Below are 24,296 nucleotides of genomic sequence, written 5' to 3'. Positions count from 1 at the left end.
CAGAGCCACAGTATTAAAACAGTATCAAAGTAAGTGAGTTTCATTACACATTGCAATGTCCAACTACTTAAATTCTAGTTTCTTCTTGACATATGAGGAAGATTTCAAATGCTGTTGGTGATTTATCTGTGGATATGCAATTCATTTTGAGGTAAGCTCAGGCTACTTTACTTGCTGCAGAATTTGTAGTCAAGAGCCACACTGACAAATCCTATTTTCACTTGTGCTCATTGCTTAGTAAATCCTTCATGTGTATTTCCTAGGTTTCTGGGACAGATCTCAATAAGGAAGTAATCAGTTCAATCCCCAAGGAGAATTTTTCCTTGGACTTGTCAAAGGACTTACCACTTTTTGAATATATAATTTTTTTATCTAACATTTTTACATACATAGTTTTACTCCATAATTCTTTACATGTACACTAAGCAAAACATATGTTTTAACTAAACAAGTGGTTATAACAATGCCAAGATAAGTTATTTCTATAGGGTATAAATCCCGCTATTGTCCCAACAAAACTATAACAAGATTTTCCAAAGATTATTACAAATTGATGATTCTTGCATTCGCCCTATTTAAAAGATTGATTACAAATCTATTTTTTTTTCTCCAGACCAGGGATTTGTATAGTAAACAATGCCTAATTTTATCATCTTAAAATATGTTTTTCTCACTTTACTTTGCAAACCAGGACCCCCCTCAGCTCCTCGGAATGCCATCTCAAATGTTAATGAAACTAGTGTCTTTCTGGAATGGATTCCTCCTGCTGACACTGGTGGAAGGAAAGATGTATCATATTATATTGCATGCAAGAAGTGCAACTCCCATGCAGGTGTGTGTGAGGAGTGTGGCGGTCATGTCAGGTACCTCCCCCGGCAAATCGGCCTGAAAAACACCTCTGTCATGATGGTGGATCTGCTCGCTCACACAAACTATACCTTTGAGATTGAGGCAGTGAATGGAGTGTCCGACTTGAGCCCAGGAGCCCGGCAGTATGTGTCTGTAAATGTAACCACAAATCAAGCAGGTAAGTGTGATGTCCAGCCAAATCATGTACCTTAGGCCGAGCTCTGTCAATTATCTCCATAGCTAAGTGAGGGCTGAACTGCATGAGATCTTCCCATAAATCACAAGGTTAGGACTTAAAGTAGACTATATCTCAAAATGCTTTATTTAGTTTTAAACAAATAAAAGCTAAGGCCTTCTTAGCAGACTCATACATGGACAGGGAAAGAAAAATATGTTTCAATTGAATTTTTTTATTAAAAAGACGTTTCTGGCTCAAATTCATTTGTAGCAAAAATTTTTACCTCAAATTTCACACATGCAATTATGATAGCTCAAATCTACATATTTTGTTGTTTTGTTTACATCTTTTTTTGTTTATTTCATTAATTTAGCAGATAATCAGGCAGGTTCTATTTGCTTGTTTATTTGTTTGTTTGGCATCACAGCTGAATTTTCTTTGCACATTGAAATAGGCTTTTCTTATTATTTCTATTATTATTATAAAAATGTACAAAATGAATTTTTCTTTGATAATCCATTTATCAAAGTTAGAATAGCTGAACTATACATGAAAACACATTTATGTTCCATATGAAGATCTTGGAATTACTAGGGAGTAATTATTAAGGAGCAGGGAATACAGTTCTGCTTGAGCACTGATTCCCCCCCTAGTTTCCACTCAGATATGCAATTTCAAGTACATCAATATAGAGGACTTCTTTTCTGGTAAAATGAAAACCAAAGATAGGCTATGATTAAATTAATAATTCAACTTATTATGTGACAAAAATCATTCAAAGCCCATGGGCAATTTATGACTTGTTTTTGTCGACAACAGGTGTGTGGGTAGGATGAGACATTAAATGTAACTTCCTTCTATTCCCTGGCCACAGCTCTCAGTCCATGGGCATAAACTTGTCACACTTTTTAGTACCTCAGCTGGAATTTTTTTCAGTGAGGACATTCTTGCCAGCGTATTCACAATGAAATAGGATATGTTTGACTGAATCGAATTGGACATACATTAGTATAAGTTTGTAGATTGTAGAATGACTGGGTTGACAAGAGAATGCTATTGGTAACCACGTCTCGGCCAAAATAATTTGAATTATATTGAATGTGTCAGGTAAATCAAATCATTACCTCTTGAGAATAAGAAAATGCATACAGTTGAGTTCATAGTTTCTTCTGATTGATTAAACCAAGGGAAATATTCAAGAGCAGCCTGGATGATATGAAAGTAATTGAGTAATTCACTAAGAATCATTCTAAATACTCTAGAGATTCTTATCCATGTTGAATAGATGTCCACTTTTTTTATTCCATGAGAGAAAACATTGCACACATATATGCCATTTCCCTAAGTGAATCCTTTATATTTTTCTCCATTTGCTCCCTAACCTAAGGTAGAACTAATAAAAGTGTTAAAGAGCTGGATGGGAATAGTGAAAATTAAGTTTTCCTTCACTCTAGACTCAGCTGCTGATGATACTGGTATATGTTGATATTCTATCATAGTACCTAGTCACAAGTGTTCAGTAAATGTGAACTGCCTTCCCAGATCAGAAAAATACTGGTTTTATAACATGTGATTTCAAGCTTCTCATGCAACATCTTTCAACTTTACTTGGTTCCGTGTATGAGTCTTCCATTAATATATTGAAAACATATTGAACAATCACTGAGTTGTATTCCTCAGGGAGAACAATTTCTAGCTTGCATAACCTCAACTTACTTGAATGATATTTCTCTGATGAGCTAGGTATAGGAAATGACTGTACACTTTTAAAATGATATACTTAAAAAAATATTTGCTCTAGTTGTCTTTGACTTGCTAGTCTGTTCAGACTGCAAAGTGTGCTTTTTGATGTATAAATACCTTAAATACCATGAAAGAATAATTTTCATCCAGCTGTTCAAGGCACAGCTATCATATAAAATAAACATTTGTATTTGGAGCAGACATTTTGGTTGCTACTTTTTCCAAGTTCTCAGGATACACATACTGTAAAAGCTTTGCAAACATAAAAAAAAGAAAATCAAAATAAGAAGAGATTTTTCTTAGTATCTGACCATTCCAGACAAACTAAGTCTCAATTTTCACAAAAATTTTTAACTTCAAGTAGCTCTTAAGATGTCTTATATTTAATGTCACAATTGCTGCATATTTATCAAGTACCAACATTATGGAAAATGGGCTGTAGTAGTTACTTTTTAATATTTGAATATTTTTAAGCAGTAAATTGAAGCAAATTATTTGTGCTGTATTGTTTTTTATATAAAATTTCAGCAGATTTTAACTTTGGTATCAATCTTTTTTAAGGAGGGTTTTTTGAGAAATGCATTTCTTTCGTAATAGATTCATTTCAGATTTGTAATTTATTTTGGCATTTTCCGATTTATTTTCTGTGACATCAACACAGTGTGTTGTTGACTAAAAAAAAAAGCCAACCTAAAATAGATTAATACATGTTTTATTCAGTGTCTTAATGAGGACTATAGCCCAGGAGACAGTACTTTAAATTGCTCTGAAGAACTCCTCCAAAGCATGTCAGTTTAAAGAGGATTATATGCAAAAAGGGAAAAGGGTATCCATCCTTGCAAGCAGTTCTCCATTGTATAGCGTGCGTCCCAAGGTACAATTCGTTTGGTTGCAGAAGTTAAGGTTTACTGATTTCCACGTAGGCATGTGAAAGAGCCTTATGTCATCTTAATACATTCTGTTTCTATCATATCGTATTATTCAAAAATATTACTGGCCTGCATCTGCTTAACTGGTTTTCCGGTTCTTCTTGTTTTTGGTTTCTCATTGAGGTCACTTGAGATGGTCACAGAAAGTTGACATCAGTCATCTATTGCAGTTTTAGTGCACAGTCTGAACTGTCCAGATTCAAAATATTTTAAAGTACAAGAAGAAAAACTAGCAATTTTTTTCAAGATGAGAATCTTTCATTAAGCTAGGAACTGAAATTGATTAGGTAACCCTAGCTGATTGGTCTATAAAAGTAAATAATGATTTTGTGCTGAAGATAGTGATTAAATGATAAATTTATGGATGTTTATACAGTATTTAAAACACTTTCTCAGTCATTATATTATTATGAAGTCTAGCACCTTGTTCTTGCGAGAAGTTGTCTAAATTCAAATGGTACTTTTTTACATGTAATTTAATAGTAAAGTCAAAATATAAAGTTTTGGGGCACCTGGCTGGTTCAGTTGATGGAGTATGTGATTCTTGATCTCAGGGTTGTGAGTTTGAGCCCCATGTTGGGTGTAGAGATTACTTAAAAAACAAAACAAAACAAAACAAAACCCCAAATATAAAGTTTTAAGAAAAGTTTTAAGAATACTAGAATTAGTTGGACTTTAGGTTCCTTGTAAAATGCAGCAAATAGTACTGAGGTTGACAGGAAAGCATTGTAAAATTGTGAGGATTTTCATGGTCAAGAAAAATAAAAACATCTGAAAGGGGAAAAAATGAGGGAAAAAAAGTAATTTACAGGAAGATAAATGCTGTCTGTGGAGGAGGGGAAAATGATAGGAAAATACAATGGAAATATGTTAATTATGTAGAAAACTCTTAACAAATAGGTTGCAAAGTGGATAAAATGATGAAAATGCAAACCATGAATTTTTTAAATTATTAAACTTAAAAAAGGGATACTGAGTGAGTTCCTCCAGCTTCCTAGTGAGTTTGTGTGCTTTATGCAATACATTCTTTCAAAAAGTTGAATTACACATGATAATCTTTCCTTTTAAAAAAAGTATTTAGATTATTTACGTAACAACGTTTCTGTTGTTCTTCTGTTTTATTTATCTAAAATATCTATTGGATAGTTAGGTGGATAGATGGATGAATGGATAGATAGAGATCAACACATAGTATGAAAATTAAAATTCTATTAAAAGCGAATATTTTTTAAGTTTTGTTATCCACTCACAAAACAGTGTGCATTACCATATTTTTCTATAAACATATTCTTAAAGTTTTTATTCTAAAATAATTCTGCCCTAGGCATACTCTATCAAATGCTGAAATTTAAAGGTTTTTAAATATATACAAATGTATATTTTATCCCAAGAAAGAATAAGCTCATTCTAACCAAAAACAAACAAACAAACAAAACCCTAAATTACTAATATTTTAATATGCAAAGGTACAGAATTCCAATTCTGAGGTAAAATAGACCAAACTTCATTTTGAATTAATCTTAGGCTCTTGGATTCTATCTTCAGAGAGTTTGGTTGACATGATATGAGTTGCAAAATGCAGCAAACATTTTGGAGGGGATGTCCCAACCTGTCCCAGAGTATCAGAAATATCACTAAGATTGCTTCTCGGCCTTTTGGCTAAGATCAAGTGTAGAAATATCATTAAGAAAGATGCCCCTATATTTTGATGGTTTTTATTTCTTGGTTCATGCAAAGGTGTCTGGGGTACATGATAATCCCATTCCATCAAATACTTTCAGTTTGATGCCATTCATGTAGTCGACGAGCATGATACATCTTAGGATATTGAGATGATCAGGGTTCCCTGAGGACTGAATTATGCTGTAGAGCAGGAAATTTAAGAGAATGCTGAAACAAGATGGTGAAAGTACATTGTCGCTCTTGCCAAGGTGGCAACAAATGTTTTCTGTGGTTTCTGTGTATTGAGATGTTAAACAAGTTGATTGTCACGATTAGACCATTACTAAACAATGGTGAAGATATTTTTTGATTTTCATCAGTGGAGAGACCATATTGGCTGTGTTTGTAATCACCACCTGATTAAATGCATGGTTTGGCAAAATTAGTTTGTCTTCTACTCAGACTAAACAAGTCATTTAAAGGTCATAACCTCCACTCTTTATTCCTCCATATTTTTTATGGTGGCACTAATTTCTTCATTCCCCCACAGATACCATAAAGATTTGTGCTTACTCTTTTGGTAGGATGGAGATACTTTAATTTGGCCATTACTATAGTTTTACAAAATTTACCTCATGGGCCTCAGAGACAGAGGTTTCTTCCAGGTGCAAGGTAAATCTTCCAACTATATACCAATGACCTGGTGAAAGAATCAAAAGCTAGGATGAAGAAGGTATTACTGTGCCAATTGTAATATGGGCTCAGAACAACATCTCATTCATCACCTTACCCCCATAATGTTCACTCAGATCAGTGTTTCTTAGTGGTATTTGGAATCCACGGGGATTAATACTAGCCCAGACACAGTATTCAATAACGAGTGAAAGATCTGGGCATTTACCCCTCCCCCCTGCCCTTTTATTTAGAAATGGTCAGAAATATAGAGTATAGAGAAGCTAAAAGGCAGATGTACAGTGTTAATAGATGTTGCTATTGCACAATCCTTCTTTAAAGGCAATCACCTTTCTCTTCATTTAAGGGACTATGGGGTAAATACAGATCTTCCTGGATTTATGATCAATCTAAGTCAAAGATGCATTTAATACACCCAACCTGCCAAACATCAGAGTTTAGCTTAGCCTACCTTAAGTGTGCTCAGAAATCAACATTAGCCTACAGTTGGGCAAAATCATCTAACACAAAACCTATTTTATAATAAAGTGTTAAATAACTCATGTGATTTATCGACTACTGTACTAATAGTGACAATCAGGAGGTTGCCCAGGCACAGAATGGTTTTAAGTGTTGTTTGTTGTTTACCCTCGTGACTTCGTGGCTGACGGAGCTACGGCTTGCTACCCAGCTTCATGAAAGAGTATCATACTACAAATCACTAGCCCAGGTAAAGATTACAATTCTAAGTAAGGTTTCTATTGAATGTGTATCACATTTGCAACATTATAAAGTCAAAAACAATGTAAGTTGGACCATCTTAAGTCAGGGACCATGTGTAAACTAACTCAGGTTTGGGAACTGGTAAGATCCCATGACTAAATTTTGATTTGTAATTCTCAGACCTTCATGTATTTATTTATTTATTTATTTATTTATTTATTTATTTATAAAGATTTTATTTATTTATTTGACAGAGAGAGGCACAGCGAGAAAGGGAACACAAGCAGGGGGAGTGGGAGAGGGAGAAGCAGGCTTCCCGCCGAGCAGGGAGCCCGATGTGGGGCTCGATCCCAGGACCCTGAGATCATGACCTGAGCCGAAGGCAGATGCTTAACGACTGAGCCACCCAGGCACCCCTGACCTTCATGTCTTTAGTGGCACAAATCAAATGGCCCATAATTTTGGTCTTTGAAGCCAGAGTACTAGACTTTTTGCCATCCAAATCCTGCTGCATATTATGAAATTTATGCCTACCCCTTCTAATAGAAAGTGCTACTATTTAGCCTTTTCCACAACTGAACCCTAAAGAAACCAAAAATTATTTCGCTGCAGCTTCAACTTCTGTGTTCTCAAGTATAGAGAACAGAAAATATAGAGATTTTGTTTATGATTGTGGCACTGCCATGAATTTATTTCTTATCATCATGAAAAGAAAATGTCTCCTGAAGATGTGGGTAGTTTCATAGGTCTTAAAATATAAATCCATTTTAGCACTTATATTTCAGCAGGTCATTTAATTCCTTCTTCTACATTAAAACAAGGAATTCCTGGGGTGCCTGGGTGGCTCAGTTGGTTAAGCGACTGCCTTCAGCTCAGGTCGTGATCCTGGAGTCCCCGGATCGAGTCCTGCATTGGGCTCCCTGCTTGGCAGGGAGTCTACTTCTCCCTTTGACCCTCCCCCGTCTCATGCTCTCTCTATCTCATTCTCTCTCTCAAATAAATAAATAAAATCTTAAAAAAAAACAAAAAACAAAAAACAAGGAATTCCTAGTTTTAGAACTTTATTTTAACTTTGGCCACCTTTCAGTCCAGATTTTGGTCAACAAATTGAAGAAACATTTAGTACTTGTGCCAGTGACCTGGAGAAGCACATTGAATCCAGAATCTCTAATCATGCATTTATACTAGCTTGAATTAAATTGTTTCCAACTCTTACACATGTGAGAAACTCATAAAATCCATTTTTCCACACATTTCTTATGCTTTGGCAAATTTAAGTTATAGAATCTTGTGAGTCTTATATCCAAGAAGCTTCTTGCCCCCAATATTGACTAGATAACTGGCTTTCAAGAAAATGTTGGTATTCTGAGTTCAGATGGAGTAATAGGTTTGGGCAGGAAGAGAATTGCTTCCATCTATCAGTTAACAATCTTAGATAAGGTGTGGGCTTGGTAATGAAGACGTGAAGAAACCACTTCCTCAGTCAAGTGTGGAACAACTGAATCCAGTAGCAAGAGAGACTCAGTAAATTTTAGAAGTTGCGAATATTCGGACTTATCTGAATTCTTCCACATATCTGTATTCCAATGTTCAGGATTTCACTTTTTCTTCCAATAAGTGGCCTCATTTTCTCATAAGGCAATGCAATAAGTTCAATCATTTTTACAATTCTGGAATTCTATGAAATAAGATTTGGATTTTGATGTGCAGCTCTGTTATCCTTCTCACTTGAGTTAGAGGACTTTTGGCAGGGAGACTCTCTGATGATCTCAATATGACTTGAGCTGAAAATTTAAATTTTAAGCTTCTTATTTCTTTAAATTCTGCAGTGCACTTGGATACAGCCAATTCTTTCCATATTTCATCTATTTCTCATACTTTTATAATACTAAAACAGGTGGAATTTGGTCACCCAAAATATTACCTTCCAGAAGCCCTTTTTTTTTGAGGGGACCTCAGGTGATGAAACACGCCGTTACATACCAGGCATTGTTAGATTACCACCCCTGAATACTAAATAGGTCCTTGCTACATTGAAATACAACTAAGGCAAGGCACAGGGTCTATATTCCCATTCCCTTAAAGACTGTTGCCTGAAACATTTCTCTTTGGGGAACAATTTTTGTTTTTAATGTCTGTTTTCTTAGTTGCAAACAAAATCTACTCTGGTTGGTTTAAACAGAAAAGGTCTTTAATACAGGATATTAAGTGGCTCATACAGTCATGGAGAAGAATAGATTCAGAGACTGGAGGCTATGTTTCTAGAAGAAATGCTCGATACTCTACACCTGAATTGGCCTGATGAAGGGAAACATTACCACTGTAGCCATGAGGCAGTGAATGGCAGATACTTGACTTTACTGCAATTGATAGCACCACTAGCAGCATTGCTCTTGCAGAGTCTCAGACCTGTACTGAAAAATCTTCAGTATTGTCACCAGAAAATATTCATATTTTACTACCATCATCACTGGAAGAAAGCAAAAAAAATGAGAACTTCATGAAGAACCGAGTATCTTAAGTTGCCTATTTGAATCAATACCTTGCCTGGGCAAGTCTGATGGATCTCAAGCTATATTCCTGCATCCTAGCAGAAAATGAGCCTGGATTTTTTTGAGTTCTGATTTCTGTGTCCTTCTTTCCTTTCTTTCTTCCTTCATTCTTTCTTTCCTCCCTTGTTTCGTTCTATCTTTCCTTCATTATATATATTTGTATTTCAGGTGTTGAGGGTGAGTTAATAAGATGTCTCACCTCTTGGCACATCACCATCTTTGAACTATGCAAAGCTTTTACCTGTTTTTTATACTTTCTTATGCACCACTTTTGTCTCAATCCATTGTCATTTCCTACACAAAAGAGATTTTTTATACACAGTGGGTTTTTTTGTTGTTGTTGTTCATAAGTATTCCTATCAAATGTTTATTTCATATTGCATATGCATGTTTTTAATGTAATTTAATGGTTGTATTAAATATCTCATTCTGTCTACTAATTTTTCACCATAATCTAAATATTTTGTAGATCTACTCATGTTGCTTTTGGCCATCAGATGTGCTGCTTGTAACTGCCATACATTCACTATACTTTCCATATCAGCTCACCCAATAACAGAGATCCAGATTCTCTGTCTGCACAGTTTGTGAGCATTCTTTTTTCATTTTAAAGTCCTAATAGAGTGAATTGCATTCAGTATACACAAGTTCTCTTTTAGAAAAAAGAAAATAACAAAGGGAAATAACAAACAAACAAACAAAAAACAGGAAAACAACAAAACTAGTAGACCACATTTTCACTTCTTTTCCCATTTCCCTACATAATACACCCAATATAGGTTTATTGTCTTCAAGATGAAACACACAGAGTGGAAAGTGTGTGTGTGTGTGTGTGTGTGTGAATCTATTGCACAGAGTAGTAAATAAATATTTTGGTTAAGCTTCTAGATTGTGGAACCAAAGTTTCTGGTTTCCATAATGTCTTTGCCACTTACTAGCTGTGTGACATGGGTAAGTTAATTAGACTTCCCAGATACTAAATAATAGCATCTATGACATAAGATGGTTGTGAGAATTAAATGAGTTAATATCTGTAAAACAATTAGTGCAAATCCTAGCATGTAATAAGGCATTAATAAATGTTATATAATAGCATTTAAGAAACTTTTTGCTAATATTCTAAATAGTGTCAGTCCGTGGAAGAAATTATGGGATAAATAGGTCTTAGACTTTATGAGTATTATATAGACAAACTCAATGGTGAGGTAAGATACAAGGAAAAAAAATTCAAAAGAAAAAGCAAATATATACAACCACTAATTATACAGGTAACAAACATAACTGCTTCAAGCTTGGAGGAGTAAAGCAAAAATACTATTTTCCAATGGTGACTCTATCTTCAATGATTTCTTAAAACATTGAGTTTTATATTAGCATTGAAGTTTTTCTAATTTTGATAAAAATATCCAGAGCAATAACATAAAGAAACAAGATAATAAAAACATCAAAGCAAGAGCAAAAATGGGGAAAATACCTTGTAAATAAATAAATAAATAAATAAAAATAAATCAGAATGAAAGCTCATTAAAAAAAAACAAAACTAGAACGACAAAAAACCCCAAACAAAAAAGAAAATAGGTAATACTTTTTATTTGAATCAAAATATATTTGGAAGAAATAATAATTTTGTTAACTACGTAATTTTTGTGTGTGGATTGACATTAATTTTGGTCAATTATTTAAGTTTCAAAGGAAAGGTACCTAAGAGACAAATGTTTTGTTTAATTACATTGGCCTCACGCCGATGCTTCTGTAACCAATTACTGGTATTACGGCTACCAACGAAAAGCTTCTAATTTTGCCAACTGAAGCTTCCCATTTACGTTGAAAACTTGGCTTAAGTGAGGTGTAAATTCTGCGCTTGTTCCTATGCCTATTTGCTGTTTTGAAAACATAGCTCAAAGATGAGACTATGATTAGTTTGTCCATAATTCATCTGTGGTTTATTTAGTAAAGATTAAGTGGATGGGCTGCAGTATTTTCAGAAGCCATCGAAGTTCCTGTTTGGTTCAGTGGCTTTAGACATTTGCTAAAGATTCACCTGGTTTTTACAAGGCACTCCAGAGTCTTCTGTTGCTTCTTTCTCCCTTCTACCAACCGCAGTGACAGTGAGAGACACTGATGACTAACATGTTCAGCACTTACTGTGTGCACATTGCCAGGTGAAGAACTTTATTTGCATTTTCTTCTTTGATCCTAACAATATCTTCATGACATAACATTATTATTGTTCCCATTTTTAGGATGAAGAAACTGACGTTTAAAGATGTGACGTGATTTGCCCAAGGTCACAAATCTAGTAAGTGAGGGAATAGGAACCTAAATCACGGAATTCTCACCCTAGAGCCATGATACTCTTACTCCCTAGGAAATATTGCACATGCTATTCCTCCACCTGAAGCCCTATTGCTTATATCCTTAACTGAGATAGCTCAGGCTTCAGATCAGCTTAACTTGCTGCTTCCTTGAGAAAAACTTTCTCTGCTCTTCAGTTTAGACATGCCTCTCTTACATAACGCAGGGCACAATGCACTGTAACTAGTTCCTCTCTTGTCCGTTTTTCTGGAAACTTAAGGGGTCACAACAGTGCCTAACACTGTGTTTGTTGTAATAATTTATAAATGAAAGAGTCTGATGGTTTCTGTATTATTCAAATTAGTGTTGTAATTCCAGTTACTGGTAGTGATGTTGATGTATAATGGGTTTTAAAGATTTTTGGAATTCTTCAAATAATTTTATGACAAATTTTTGTTTGTGTTGAGTGTCTCTTATTTATTTATTTTTAAGGATCCAGATGCAGAGCCCTAATTGTAATTCATAGGTTTTGGTTCTCCAGGACTCTGAAATAAGATATTATTTAAGGTCCACCACTTAGCTGTCCTGTCTGCTTTCTTAAACTCTCTTCTTTAAACACTCTAATCTTGACAAAAGGATTCATTGAATAGGACTGAACCCAACTTCTCTAGTGAACCCACTAGAGAATTTTATATAATGATGGCTGTGCTATTTAAGGGTAATGTGTGGTATTTTCACTCTTAGTGTGTTTAAGGATTACTTACTCTTAGACTCCACACCCTAAATTTGTAACTCAGTATATCCACGGGAGGGCCCGACAGTCTATATATTCTCTCTTTCTCTCCCTCTCCCTCTCTCTCTCTCTCACACACACACATACATACACACACAGCCAATGAATCTGCTGCAAGGTGTGTTTGGCCCCCATTTTAAGAAAAATTATACTTGCAAGACGTTCTGATATTTGTTTCCTATCCTTCCTCTTTAGTCAAGTAGTGACAACCCCTTAATCAGGTTTATTTGATGTTGCTTTTCCCTAAAGCTTTCTACAAAATAGCTGCTGACAGTTTGTTTTTATACCAGCAATGATTTTGTTAATACCATTCTTCTTCTCTAATCTGGAAACTATATTCTGCCCATTGCTTACCTGCAAACTGGTTTTAAACTCTGCTCTTTTGTGTTAATTCTGGTTGCAAACTGATTCCCCATTCAACAGAAACATGATCAATGATCCATTTCCTCTGTAAACTATCAAACATTCTTGTGGCTCAGCTTAGAATCAGAGCAGCTCAGCATTTGAACTAGTCAATCATTTGTCTCATTGGCATGTATGCTATGAACTTATTTGCGTAAAGATACATATTGTAAATTGATATGCATAGAGTATCAATTCCTTTAAAACCTTACTCTGAAGTGCCGTTGCCCTTTATTACTAGTCCTTGAGAGCAAAGAGCCTTCCCAATGGCCTGGTATCATGTAAATCTTCTTAGAATCCACTTTAGATGTAGTATAATAGGGAAACCACAGATGCAAAATAATGTTTAAATTAAGAATATGCAGGAGTCCTCTCTTAAATTCTAAACAAAGTTTGCTTAGAATACTGAAACATTTTTTGCACAACTTATTGGAATGACTTGTTCATGTTATTTTCCCGAAATTGACTGCCATGCATTCAAACACCAAGTATGTATTTAGTACCTCCTGCATTCATTATTCTCTACTGAGAATTCTGAGGGATACAAAAGTAGTTGAAGACATGCTTCATCCATAGAGGATTTTATTTGCCCACTGAAGAATTAAAGAATAAGAATTACATCTAATAAAGTAAAACAATTAGAAAGGAATTAATGACAATTTGGTTATTAAGGTCAACAGCCAGAGCATCAGATTCATCTTTGAATGACAATACAGATTGACTTGTTGACTTCACATTATCTTTTTTTTAATTTTTCTACCACGCCTTCTTTATCACATGTACATCTGTAAAGGCATTCATTCAAATCCACTTAGTCATGATATACAGGTGCATTTACTAAAAATAGAGGATAAATCATTTTGTAACTTCCTTATGTCTATTTAAATGGTCATGCCTTGTTTGGTAAACATCAATATAGCATAATCAATCTTTACTAATAATGGCCTATTGTTGAATGATACACTAACACAAAATGAAGAGAAAAGAAACACCTTACGATTATTTGACTGTGGGGAGCAATTTCATTTACTTTGTTATATCTAGTTTTACTAATAATTGACAGTATATTTGATACATTATTGGATTACAGTCAGAGCAAATTATCTATTTTGTAGCTTGACACAATGATACCAATATCTTCTTTATCAAAATAAGCGTCTAGCTTGATGAATTTTTTTGAGAATGTGAATGTTTTTCATTAAACAAAATATAATTTGAGTGCCTGCTTTTTGATCTTACTTTTTTACAAATTTTCCTGCATTAGTAAGAAAAGAGAGGCAAGTTTATTTAATTTTTAAACCTAAAAGGCTTAAGGATATGACCTGCATTGCAAACCGATGCTTAAATTATGAATAAAGCAATGATTTCCTTTAGACTTGTGGTTCGGACCAAATATAAATAAATATTATTGCAACTGTGCAGTGTCTATGCTTTAGTTATATCTGCCTATTTAAAGTACATGTCAGAATGACTAAAAAAAAGGACAAAAAATAACAAGTGTTGGTGGGGATGTGTAGAAAAAGGAACTTTCATATACTCTTCATAGGAATGTAAATTGGTAGAGTCACTGTGGAACAGTATGGAGGGTTCTCAAAAAATTAAACATAGAAATACTATATGACCCAATAATTCCACCACTGGGTATTTACCCAAAGAAAATGAAAACACTAAATCAAAAAGATATATGTATCTTTCGGTATATAGCCAAGCTATGGAAGCAACCTAAGAGTCCATCCATAGATGATGGATAGGGGGGCCTGGGTGGCTCAGTCAGTTAAGTGTTGGACCCTTGACTTTGGCTCAGGTCATGATCTCAGGGTCATAAGATTGAGCCCTGTGTCATGGAGCCTGCTTAAGATTTTCTCTCCCTCTCCTTCTGCCCCTCCCACCCTACTTGCACTTGCTCTCTCCCTCTAAAAAAAAAAAAAAAAAAAAGATGAATAGATAAAGAAGGTGTGTGTATGTGTGTGTGCATGTGTGTGTGTGTGTGTGTGTGTGTATAATATTACACAGCCATAAAAAATGAAATTTTGACATTTGAAAGAGCATAGATAGACCTAGAGGGTATTATGCTAAGTGAAAAGGCAAATACCATATGTTTCAGTCATATGTGAAATCTAAAAACAAAACAAATGAATACACAAACAAAAAGCAGAATCAAGTCTATAAATACACAGAACAAACTGATCGTTGAAAGAGGGAAGGGGGGTTGAAAAAAGAACAAGATGGGTGAAGAAGAGTGAGAGGTACAGGCTTCCAGTAATGGAATGAATTAAAAGGTATGGTATAGGGAATAGAGTTAATAATATTATAATAACATGGTCCGGTGACAGATGGCAGCTATACTGTGGTGAGCATAACATACAGAGATGTTGAATCACAATGTTATACACCTGAAACTAATACAACATGGTGTGCCAACTATACTCAAAAGTTTGAAAAAATAATAAAGTACACGACTTTAGAGGGTCTCTATTTTTTAATTAGTTTTTATTTTTCCCTAATAAAATAATAAATGATATTTGAAGGTAAAAACTCTCATTGTCTTATAAATTATTGATCTTTCAGGTTATAATTTCTGTCATCAACAGTCTATTCATATTAACAAGGCTTCCCTTGTTATTAGTTATACTTAACTAACCCTATATGCTATAGATATAAAAGGAAATACTTCTATTTTAGGAGGGGGAAAAAAAACTCTCTAAAGAGTAAATTGGTAGTGTTTCAATGTTATTATTGGTAGTAATGGGAATTGTGGTGGTAGCTTAGTGATTTATTTATTTTTGTTTTGGTCCACTTTAAACAATTAAAAATTATGTGTGAGAATAAAGGGTTTCAAAGATTGAATGAATAATTTTAATTTCCCAAGGTGATGCTCATATTGATACTTTCAAAAAGAAGCTAGTCACTCAGTTGTTCATGGGATTTATGTCTATTTTTCTAGGGACTAGGACTAGAAACATTAGTGGCTTGCCCCTTAAAACTATGAATCACGCCTTATGTACTTGGTAGGGGACCTTAATGTCATGTAGTCTGACTTTTACTTTTTAAAGTGCTATTATTGGGGCACCTGGGTGGCTCAGTTGTTAAGCATCTGCCTTCGGCTCAGGTCGTGGTCCCAGGGTCCTGGGATCGAGCCCTCCATCGGGCTCCCTGCTCCGCGGGAAGCCTACTTCTCCCTCTCCCACTCCCCCTGCTTGTGTTCCCTCTCTCACTGTGTCTTTCTCTGTCAAATGAATTAAATCTTTAAGAAAAAAAAAAACCTCATAAAAAAATAAAGTGCTGTTATTATTTCTAGCCCTACCATATATCTCTTTTAAAGAAAAAAAATCCAGCACTGTATGTTGTTGTACACCTTTAATCAAGAGAGATAGAATTCACAAACTTGGTTATTTTAAGGCGGAAAAGAAAATAAATGTGTTTAGAAAATTTCTCACAGTCTTTTCCAGTTAATTCCACATGAGATGAGGTTCTTGGGTCAAAACTGCATGAACTTTTATAAGGACTAACCATGACTGTTTCGTAAAACAACCATTGTTTATTTTGTTAGAAAATGGCTCAATGGTACAACTAGAGTCTAGTTTAACAACAATTTACCTTCCCTGGATTTTCTTATTTTTTTTTGTCTTAGTAACGTGAATAGCTTTTTTCATATTGAATCAGAATTCATCATAAAATTCTTGATTAAATACTCTTTACACTTATTTTAAAGACAATAATAATGATAATGACAGTAAAAACACTTATCTCTATATGCTGAGTTGTTCCAAATTTATAGAGACTACTGTTAATGAAATTTCCTAACAAAATATCTCAAATATCTTTGGTGAAATTGGAAATAGCAACATAATTTATCTTTTATTCCTGAAACTGGTCCTCTTTCCCAAATAGATATGAAATAGCCCTTACCTCCCTCACCTGCATTCAGCACTCACCTTTTGTTCTGAGAAACTAAAGGGATCTCACATTTCATCTAATACAAGCATGGCTTTGGTTTTTTTCATTCTCCTATATAAGAGCCATTTTTTCTTACATAATATTTCCTAAAATAAAATAACCAAAAGGATCACCCATTATCTTATTTATCACTCACACCAATTCATTGAAGTATTTAAATTGTATTTCTATTTTACATGCAATTAATAGACTAGAAATTTAAATTCACAGTTGTCTGACTCTAGAGGAGCCAAGAAGCTGCAAGTAATATAAATTCAGCTAGAATGTATTTAAACAATATAGGAGATGTATTTTAGCATTGAAAGGGACTAGTTTCATGGATCTAGCTCTATTTCTCTGAGATTTGTACTGCTTAACTTTCTTCATACCAGAAGGATAGAAAATTTTTCTTCTTCCATTTATCAGCTGAAAGTCTGAGACTTCATTCCAGTTTGAAAGAGTGAACTGAACCCATCACTGTGATGAGCGGTTGGGAATAAACCACCTGGCTCATTCCCCATGGACCTCCCCATGGTCCTCCCAAGGACAACCCAGATGTAAAGTCAATCACATCAAAACTCTGAAACTGTGGCACAGTAGAGGGTAGATGGAATGCATTTGAGGATTAGAACTCAGTTTGTTTTCTTGCCCATATGCACTGTTCTTTATTCTAATCCATACATGTCTTATGAAAGGTTGTCTATTAATATTTAAAGTGTCTTCAGGAAACACCCAGCTCCTGGAACACCCAATCTTTCATTTTTGAAAACTAAATTTATTTTTTGGCTTTTTTTTTTTTGCAGTTCATTTTATAATTTATTTTATTATACCCATCAATTTGTATATTTTTAGTCCTCAAAGTTAAGCCCTGGAGCCTTTTCTTTTCTAACTTTTAAAAAAAAAAAGTTAGTATATTTCACTCCACAAACATGCTTGGCAGTGTGTGTGTAGCAAACACCTCCAATCTCAGTGACTTATAATAATCACTACGTTTTATTTTATTATTTATAACATGATGATTTGGCAGTTCTGTATATTACTCAGTGCTCATTACAAGTGTATTCTTAATCTTCGTTATCTGTTTCACCCATAATAAATAACTATTTTTGCTCATCATTCTACATATCTGCTAGGTGTTTCATCTTTCCTCAGAGTGCTCACTCATCCCTACATAGCTGCAGGTTGGATAGGTGACTCTATTAGCTTCTTATGGCTGTTGTAGCAAATTAACACAAAATTAGTGGCTTAAGCAACACAAATGTATTAGCATAAAGTTCTGTAAGTCAGAGTCCAACAGGGTCTCATTGCGCTAAAATCAAAAGGTCTACAGAGCCATGTTCTCTTTTGGAGGCCCTAGGAAGGAATTGATTCCCTTGTCTTTCCAGCTTTTAGAGGATGCCTGCATTTTTCAGCTTGTGGGCCACTCCCCAACCTCAAATCCAGCAATGATGGCTCAATCCCTTTTTTTCATTCCCTTCCCCTGACTTCCCCTCTGCCTCCTTTTTCACTCTTATCACCCTAGTGATTACATTGAACGCACCCGGATAACGCATGATAATATCCTTATCTGCTGATTAGCATTATAAATTCCATCTGCAATTTTAATTTCTCTTTGCTATATAATGTGACATATTCAGAGGTTCTGGGGATTTGGACATGGACATCTTTTGAGGACCATCATTCTGCCTACTACAGTGACTCTTGTTGATTTAGGCTAAGCTCTCCTATACATCTGAAGATAAGGAGACTGGCTTATTTAGGAAGGCCTTGGCTGGGATAACTGGCTTTTTCTCCATGTGGTCTTTCAACCTGTAGCTTGTCTCTTTATTGAAATCAGGTTTCCAAGAAAAATAGGACATGAAGACAAGTCAAAGGCCAAATAGAGCAAGTCAAAAGGCTAGTCTAGTCAAAAAGATTCTGCAATCACATTAATGACCCTGGCTTCTTTTCTTTTCCTTTTTTAATTTAATTTTATTATGTTATGTTAATCACCATACATTACATCATTAGTTTTTGATGTAGTGTTCCATGATTCATTGTTTGCGTATAACACCCAGTGCTCCATTCAGTACGTGCCCTCTTTAATACCCATCACCAGACTAACCCATCCCCCCAGCCCCCTCCCCTCTAGAACCCTCAGTTTGTTTCTCAGAGTCCATAGTCTCTCATGGTTTGTCTCCCCCCTCCGATTTCCCCCCCCTTCATTTTTCCCTTCCTACTATCTTCCTGACTTATTTTCTACGCACGCAACATCTCTAGTGCTTTCTGACATTCTTATCTGTTGTTCTGACTGCTGGCATTAAACTATTTTTCTCTTGTTTATCCCATGAGTGGAAGACAAATTCATCTCTTTATGCTTAGGTTTGTTATAGGTGTGGTCCCCTGGGAAACAGATGTGAGGGTCAAGTTTCACTCTGCTTTAGTGCCCACCCTTTTTTATATTTTTAAATAAACCACTTTGTTTTTCCCCTTGGTGGTTATGGGGCTGTCACTTTTGCATGTCTCATTTATGCTTTGCATGTCTCATTTATGCTTTCCCAGATGTAAGAAAGATGTGGGAAATTCATGCAGACAACTATAAGGTCAAATCACTGGGATGGCTTGCCTAAAGGAAAAGGAAATGCTACAGAAATGATGTCTCCATCCTGACTAAGTATCTGACTTTAATAACAGGACTGTTGCCCATAAAAACTTAAGGGAGAGAAGCAACCTGTGCAAAAAGTCTCTGTTTACTATAATTTATTATCAGGAAATGTTTGGGAGTTGCGTAATCTTGGAGTTTTGTCTTTGTTTTTGTTGGTTTTTTTTTTTTATTTTTTTTCTCCCTCACATCCACATCCAACCATCACTAAATCCTACCCATTCTATACTTAAATGAATGTATAATTCAGTTTTTTTTCCCACCCATTCCATTGCTAACACTGTGATCCAAACCACCGTTGTTTTGTAACTAAATTACAGCAATGGTCTCCTAATCAATCCATTTCTTTTCCCTTTTAGACCTCTATGGTTTATTTTCCACATAGCAGCCACAGGAATCTCTAAAACGTGTCAAATGATATTACTTCCTTGCTCAAAACCCTCTGAGGACTCCCTATGTCATTCAGAGTAAAAGACATAGATCTACAGTATATGAACTTTTATTGCTTCTTTGGATGACCTCATCTCCCAATACTTTCCTACTCACTCACTTTGCCGCTACACTTGTCTCATTGTTAATCACTGAGCTTTCCAGGCATATACCAGCCTCAGGACTTTTACAGTTGCTGTTACTTCTGCCTAAAACCATCCTCCCCCAAATAGCCATGCTTCTCCTTACTTTGGCATCATGAACACATTTTTTTCTCAAATACCTTTTCAGAATTGTTTTGTGACTATCCTATTTAAAAATGTATACATATGCTTGTAAGCACACATGTGCACACAGAGACACACACACAACCTCCCTCACCCTGGCCTTTTTTTTTTTTTTATTCCACATATCTGGTTGTTTTTTTCCATAGCACATATCACCTTCTAACACTATATTATTTATTTAATTTGTATGTCTTTTTTTGTCTTACCTTGCGAGTGTAAGTTTCCTTAGTGCAGGAAGTTTACTATAATTTCTTGCCAAGAAAGGTACATGCACATAGAAAGAACTCGATAATTATATGTTGGAAGAATGAGTGAATGAATGACTAAAACTCTTGAAAGATATCTTTTTTACAAAAAGATATTTGTCTTAGAAAATTCGAAGATATATTGTTTTATCAAGCAAAATCATTACCTCTTCTCAACGCTCTAATTATTTGCTTATCTTGCTTTAAAAAATGTCATTAGATAATTGTACAGCATGAGACTCCACATGAGAGACATCCTCTAGCCTCCTATCACCTCCACTTTTTAATCGATTAGCTCCTACTCCATCTTTTTTCCCATTGAAGATGACTTTATTCAGGAAGCTGTATTTGAATCATCAAATCTGAGATGAGGCCTTACTTCAGTGTTTGGGCACTTTCTTCACCTGCACCAAGTGTGTTGTAGTTTGCTTTCTCATCTCTCTCTCCCACTATGCTCTAAACTCCTTGAGGGCAGAGATCATGCATGCTTTATTCATAACTGATTCCTCACTGTCTAGCATGGTTCTAATATATAATAGGTGTTCATAATAGTTTAAATGATTAAATAAATGAATGTAATTCATTGAAATGTCATTAATTTTCAAAATCAGCAATTATTTTTTAAATGTCATTTTATTAATAGAAAACCGATCTCTAAATTCTTCCTGACTCTTCAGGTACCAATTCTTCCTGAGTCTTCACGTACCCAAAAGCAATTTTGATTTTCAGATGGAATTATCTTAATTTTGCCAAGATAGGTAATAATTTCTTCATTTTAAATAATCTCACCTGATTTCCTCTTAAAATACAAAAATACTGTTGTAGTTCATTGTGTATGCGTTATTCAACTGTACACTTAAATTATTTCATAAGATACTACATCAAAATCATTGTTAGGTAAAACTATGACAGCTTTTGGATTTTTAAATTCTTTGTAAGATTGTGTAAATTATTATCTATTTAAGTTAGGTTAATTGAGTGCCTTAAAATAAAAGTGCCTGCTTGTCCTTTGTGTTGTGTTATCAGTTCCTTGAGACAGACTTCACATATATTCTTTTTTTTCTCTCTCTCTCTTTTCAATTTGTAGGCCTGCCAGTCATTTAAATTTGGTTCTGAATAGAAAAAAAAAAATAGAAAATAATCTACATATAGGAAAACTGATGAGTTTTGAAACTTAATTATTTATAATGAATAAAATTGAGGCCAATCAATGCACATTTGCAGAAATCCTATGCTGTGCATTTTTAAGTACTTATTACTTTATTTAGTATATGCCTGGAGTTTCTCTCATACTTTTCATGATACTCTGAAACTACAGTTTTGTTCTTCTTCAAATAGGTGAAAGGCAAAACTTTATGAGGTCTATGAATAAAATTACATTTCATATTGTTATAGTCCTTAATGGGTGTGAGATTTTTTCTGTGTGTTTACAAAAACAAAATAACAGATCATTTGTTTAACCTTAATTAGGGAAGTAGAAATTTATAGGTAGATTTTAAATACAAGAGTCAGGAAAGATTTTGCACTAATAATTTGCTAAGTCATCTTTGGTGTCTACATTTAAGAGTTGTAGTCATAGCTTTTTTATTCTTTCTCAAAATCTCTATGCAGGGGCTCGTGGATGGTTCAGTCTGTTAAGTGTCCAACTCTTGATTTCAGCTCAGGTCATGATCTCAGGGTTGTGGGATCAAGCCTCAGGTCGGGCTCCATGCTCAGCTGGGAGTCTGCTTCTGTCCCTCTGCCCCTTCCCCCGCTCATGTGTGCACACGTGCTTGTTCTCTTTCTCAAATAAATAAATAAATCTTAAAAAAAATCTCTGCACACATAAGCATCTATTATCTGGCAAAATACTAAATCTTAAACATATTTCTACCTGTTCTAGGAGAAAAATGTTCGCATAATATAAATAACTAAATGACAAGAGAAAAATCCCATACTTTTGAATGATTTAATTGTAGACAATGACTTTTGACAACATCTGAATGGTTTATATTTAAATGAGGACTATAGAAAATGAAGTAATTGTCAAAGGCTACTCAGTCTTTGGAAGGTCCAATGCTGCAGCACAGGTGTCTGGAATCCCTATCCAGTGCTCTTCACATTTCACCTTGCTGATTTCTTTGATGTTCTTCCTTTCTAGTAGCGCAAATACTGATTTAAAGAGCTTCCTATTACTTTGAAGGTTCTTTATTAATAGCAGTGATATTTCTTATAACTTTCATAGAATTGTTTCAAACTCATGACTGTGACATATTAAATAAATAAAATCCAGTTTAGATAAAAAGATTTACAGATATCACTGAAACCATGAATTCCATGCTTGTTAATGTCACCATTACATGCCCAAGTAAAGAATCATCTGTATTGAGTGACTTTGCCTGGAATATGGAATGAGTAAACTGCAACACAAGAACACATATATTGTAAGTGACAGAGATCTTATCTTCATTTAAAGAAGTGTTACCAATATTGTTCAGCTTATTTGCAAATATAAATTATATATGCATGTTTGCATCCACAATATGAGTTCTTTGTGTCAAATAGTAGACATTAGTTACAACCTCAACAATAAAAATATAAAATGATACTTACCTTTGTGTACTACACACTGGCCTTTTGGGAAAATATTAAATATTATTTTCTTATGGTTCATGGCTATTAAGTATAATTTTATATTCTCAAGATTGCATTTATCATAAGTTTTTTGAAATCTGAATAAAGAGTTTTTTCACTCTTTCTATATGTAGGCATAGAGATTTCTGTTTAAGCTGCTAATTTCCAGAATAAAAATAATAGCTATGGTAGGATATAAAAACATGGCCACAAATTATTAAAACTCCTTCCATCAGAGATAGAGTCTATTTCTCCAACCCTTATATCTGGGTCGGTTTGGGATTTTTGTTGACTGAAGAATATAGTTGGAAATGATGTGTAATTTCTGTAGTCAAGGCCTCTAAAGACCTACAGCTTTCTCTCCCACCCTCTTGGAACCCTGAGACTATCATGTTCTGAGGAAGTCTGCTCTAGCTTTCTTGAAGATGTGAGAGCACCTGAAGAAGGAGGGCTCCAGCCTTCCCATATGAAGCCCTAACTGGAGAATGAGGGAATCTGGGAGAAGCTTAGTGCCCAGCAGTTCTGCAAGATAAATGCAGCCACAACAGTAAATCCAGTAAAGAACAACAGAAGAATCACCCAGCCAATGCCTAGAATTGTGAGAAATAGTAAATCACTGTTGTTCCAAGTCACCAAATTTCTTTGCAGCAATTGATAATCAACAAAATAGCCAACATCTATGGTATGCTTACAAAATACTCCAACTGCTCTAAGCACTTCATGAACATTACGTCATCATTATCCAGATCACTCCTCTTTTACTGAGGGGGAAAGTGACATACTAAGGATTGAAGTTACTTACATACAAGTAGTAAATAGAGACATCAGAATTTAAACCCCTGCAATTTTGCTTCAGAAGCATTCCATTAACCACTATGCTATATCAGTTATCAAAAATGATTCAGAAATCAACACAGATGATTTAGTCTTAAAAGACCAGAACTTCTCCAATTGCCTTGTTATATGGATGAATATGCATAAATTGTACTATTTATCTACCTGTCTATCAGTCTGTCAGACTATCTCTTCATCATCTTTGGTGTGCATATGCTTCATTCCTTCAGTACAGCTAGTTATGTTCTACGTGGCTAACTGCATAACGAGGCAGGATCAATTATATTCTGTCACTGTATCTCTACGGACCTGACCTGAGTTTCGTTTATGATAATATGTCATTAGATTTTGTTCTTATTTTGTTCCTTCTTATATTTCATAATATTTTCATGTTCACATTCTAAAACTTAAGATTCTTATCTCTTTATACAAGACCAGTGCTCTAACCACTGAGCTATGGAGCCAAGATTCTTATCTCTTTATAAAATGTACCTCATTTTTGTAGCTGTCAGT

At 34.7% G+C, this 24,296-nt stretch overlaps 1 protein-coding gene and 1 pseudogene across 12 annotated transcripts in view; both read left to right on the top strand.

Moving 5' to 3' along the window:
- Window positions 1-24,296, top strand: part of EPHA5 (EPH receptor A5) — a 346,898-nt gene that overhangs the window by 174,286 nt on the left and 148,316 nt on the right. For 7 of the 12 annotated variants that reach the window (XR_004298863.1, XM_032400478.1, XM_032400476.1 and 4 more), the window contains exon 5: window positions 692-1,027. The exons of 4 other annotated variants lie outside the window; for them this stretch is intronic. Coding sequence is in view for 7 of the 8 variants with exons in the window: in XM_032400478.1 (XP_032256369.1) it covers window positions 692-1,027 (336 nt within the window). In the remaining variant the exon portion in view is untranslated. Of the gene's footprint in view, window positions 1-691; window positions 1,028-11,551; window positions 14,432-24,296 lie in introns of those variants that run through there. One more of the 12 variants, XM_032400486.1, reaches the window with a different exon arrangement.
- Window positions 5,339-5,476, top strand: LOC116630366 (annotated as a pseudogene).

Source organism: Phoca vitulina, unplaced genomic scaffold (assembly GCF_004348235.1).
Source record: "Phoca vitulina isolate PV1807 unplaced genomic scaffold, GSC_HSeal_1.0 scaffold3, whole genome shotgun sequence".
In the NCBI taxonomy this organism is placed as follows: domain Eukaryota; kingdom Metazoa; phylum Chordata; class Mammalia; order Carnivora; family Phocidae; genus Phoca; species Phoca vitulina.
The sequence above is the reverse complement of the archived record's forward strand: the minus strand, read 5'-3'. Positions and strand labels throughout refer to the sequence as shown.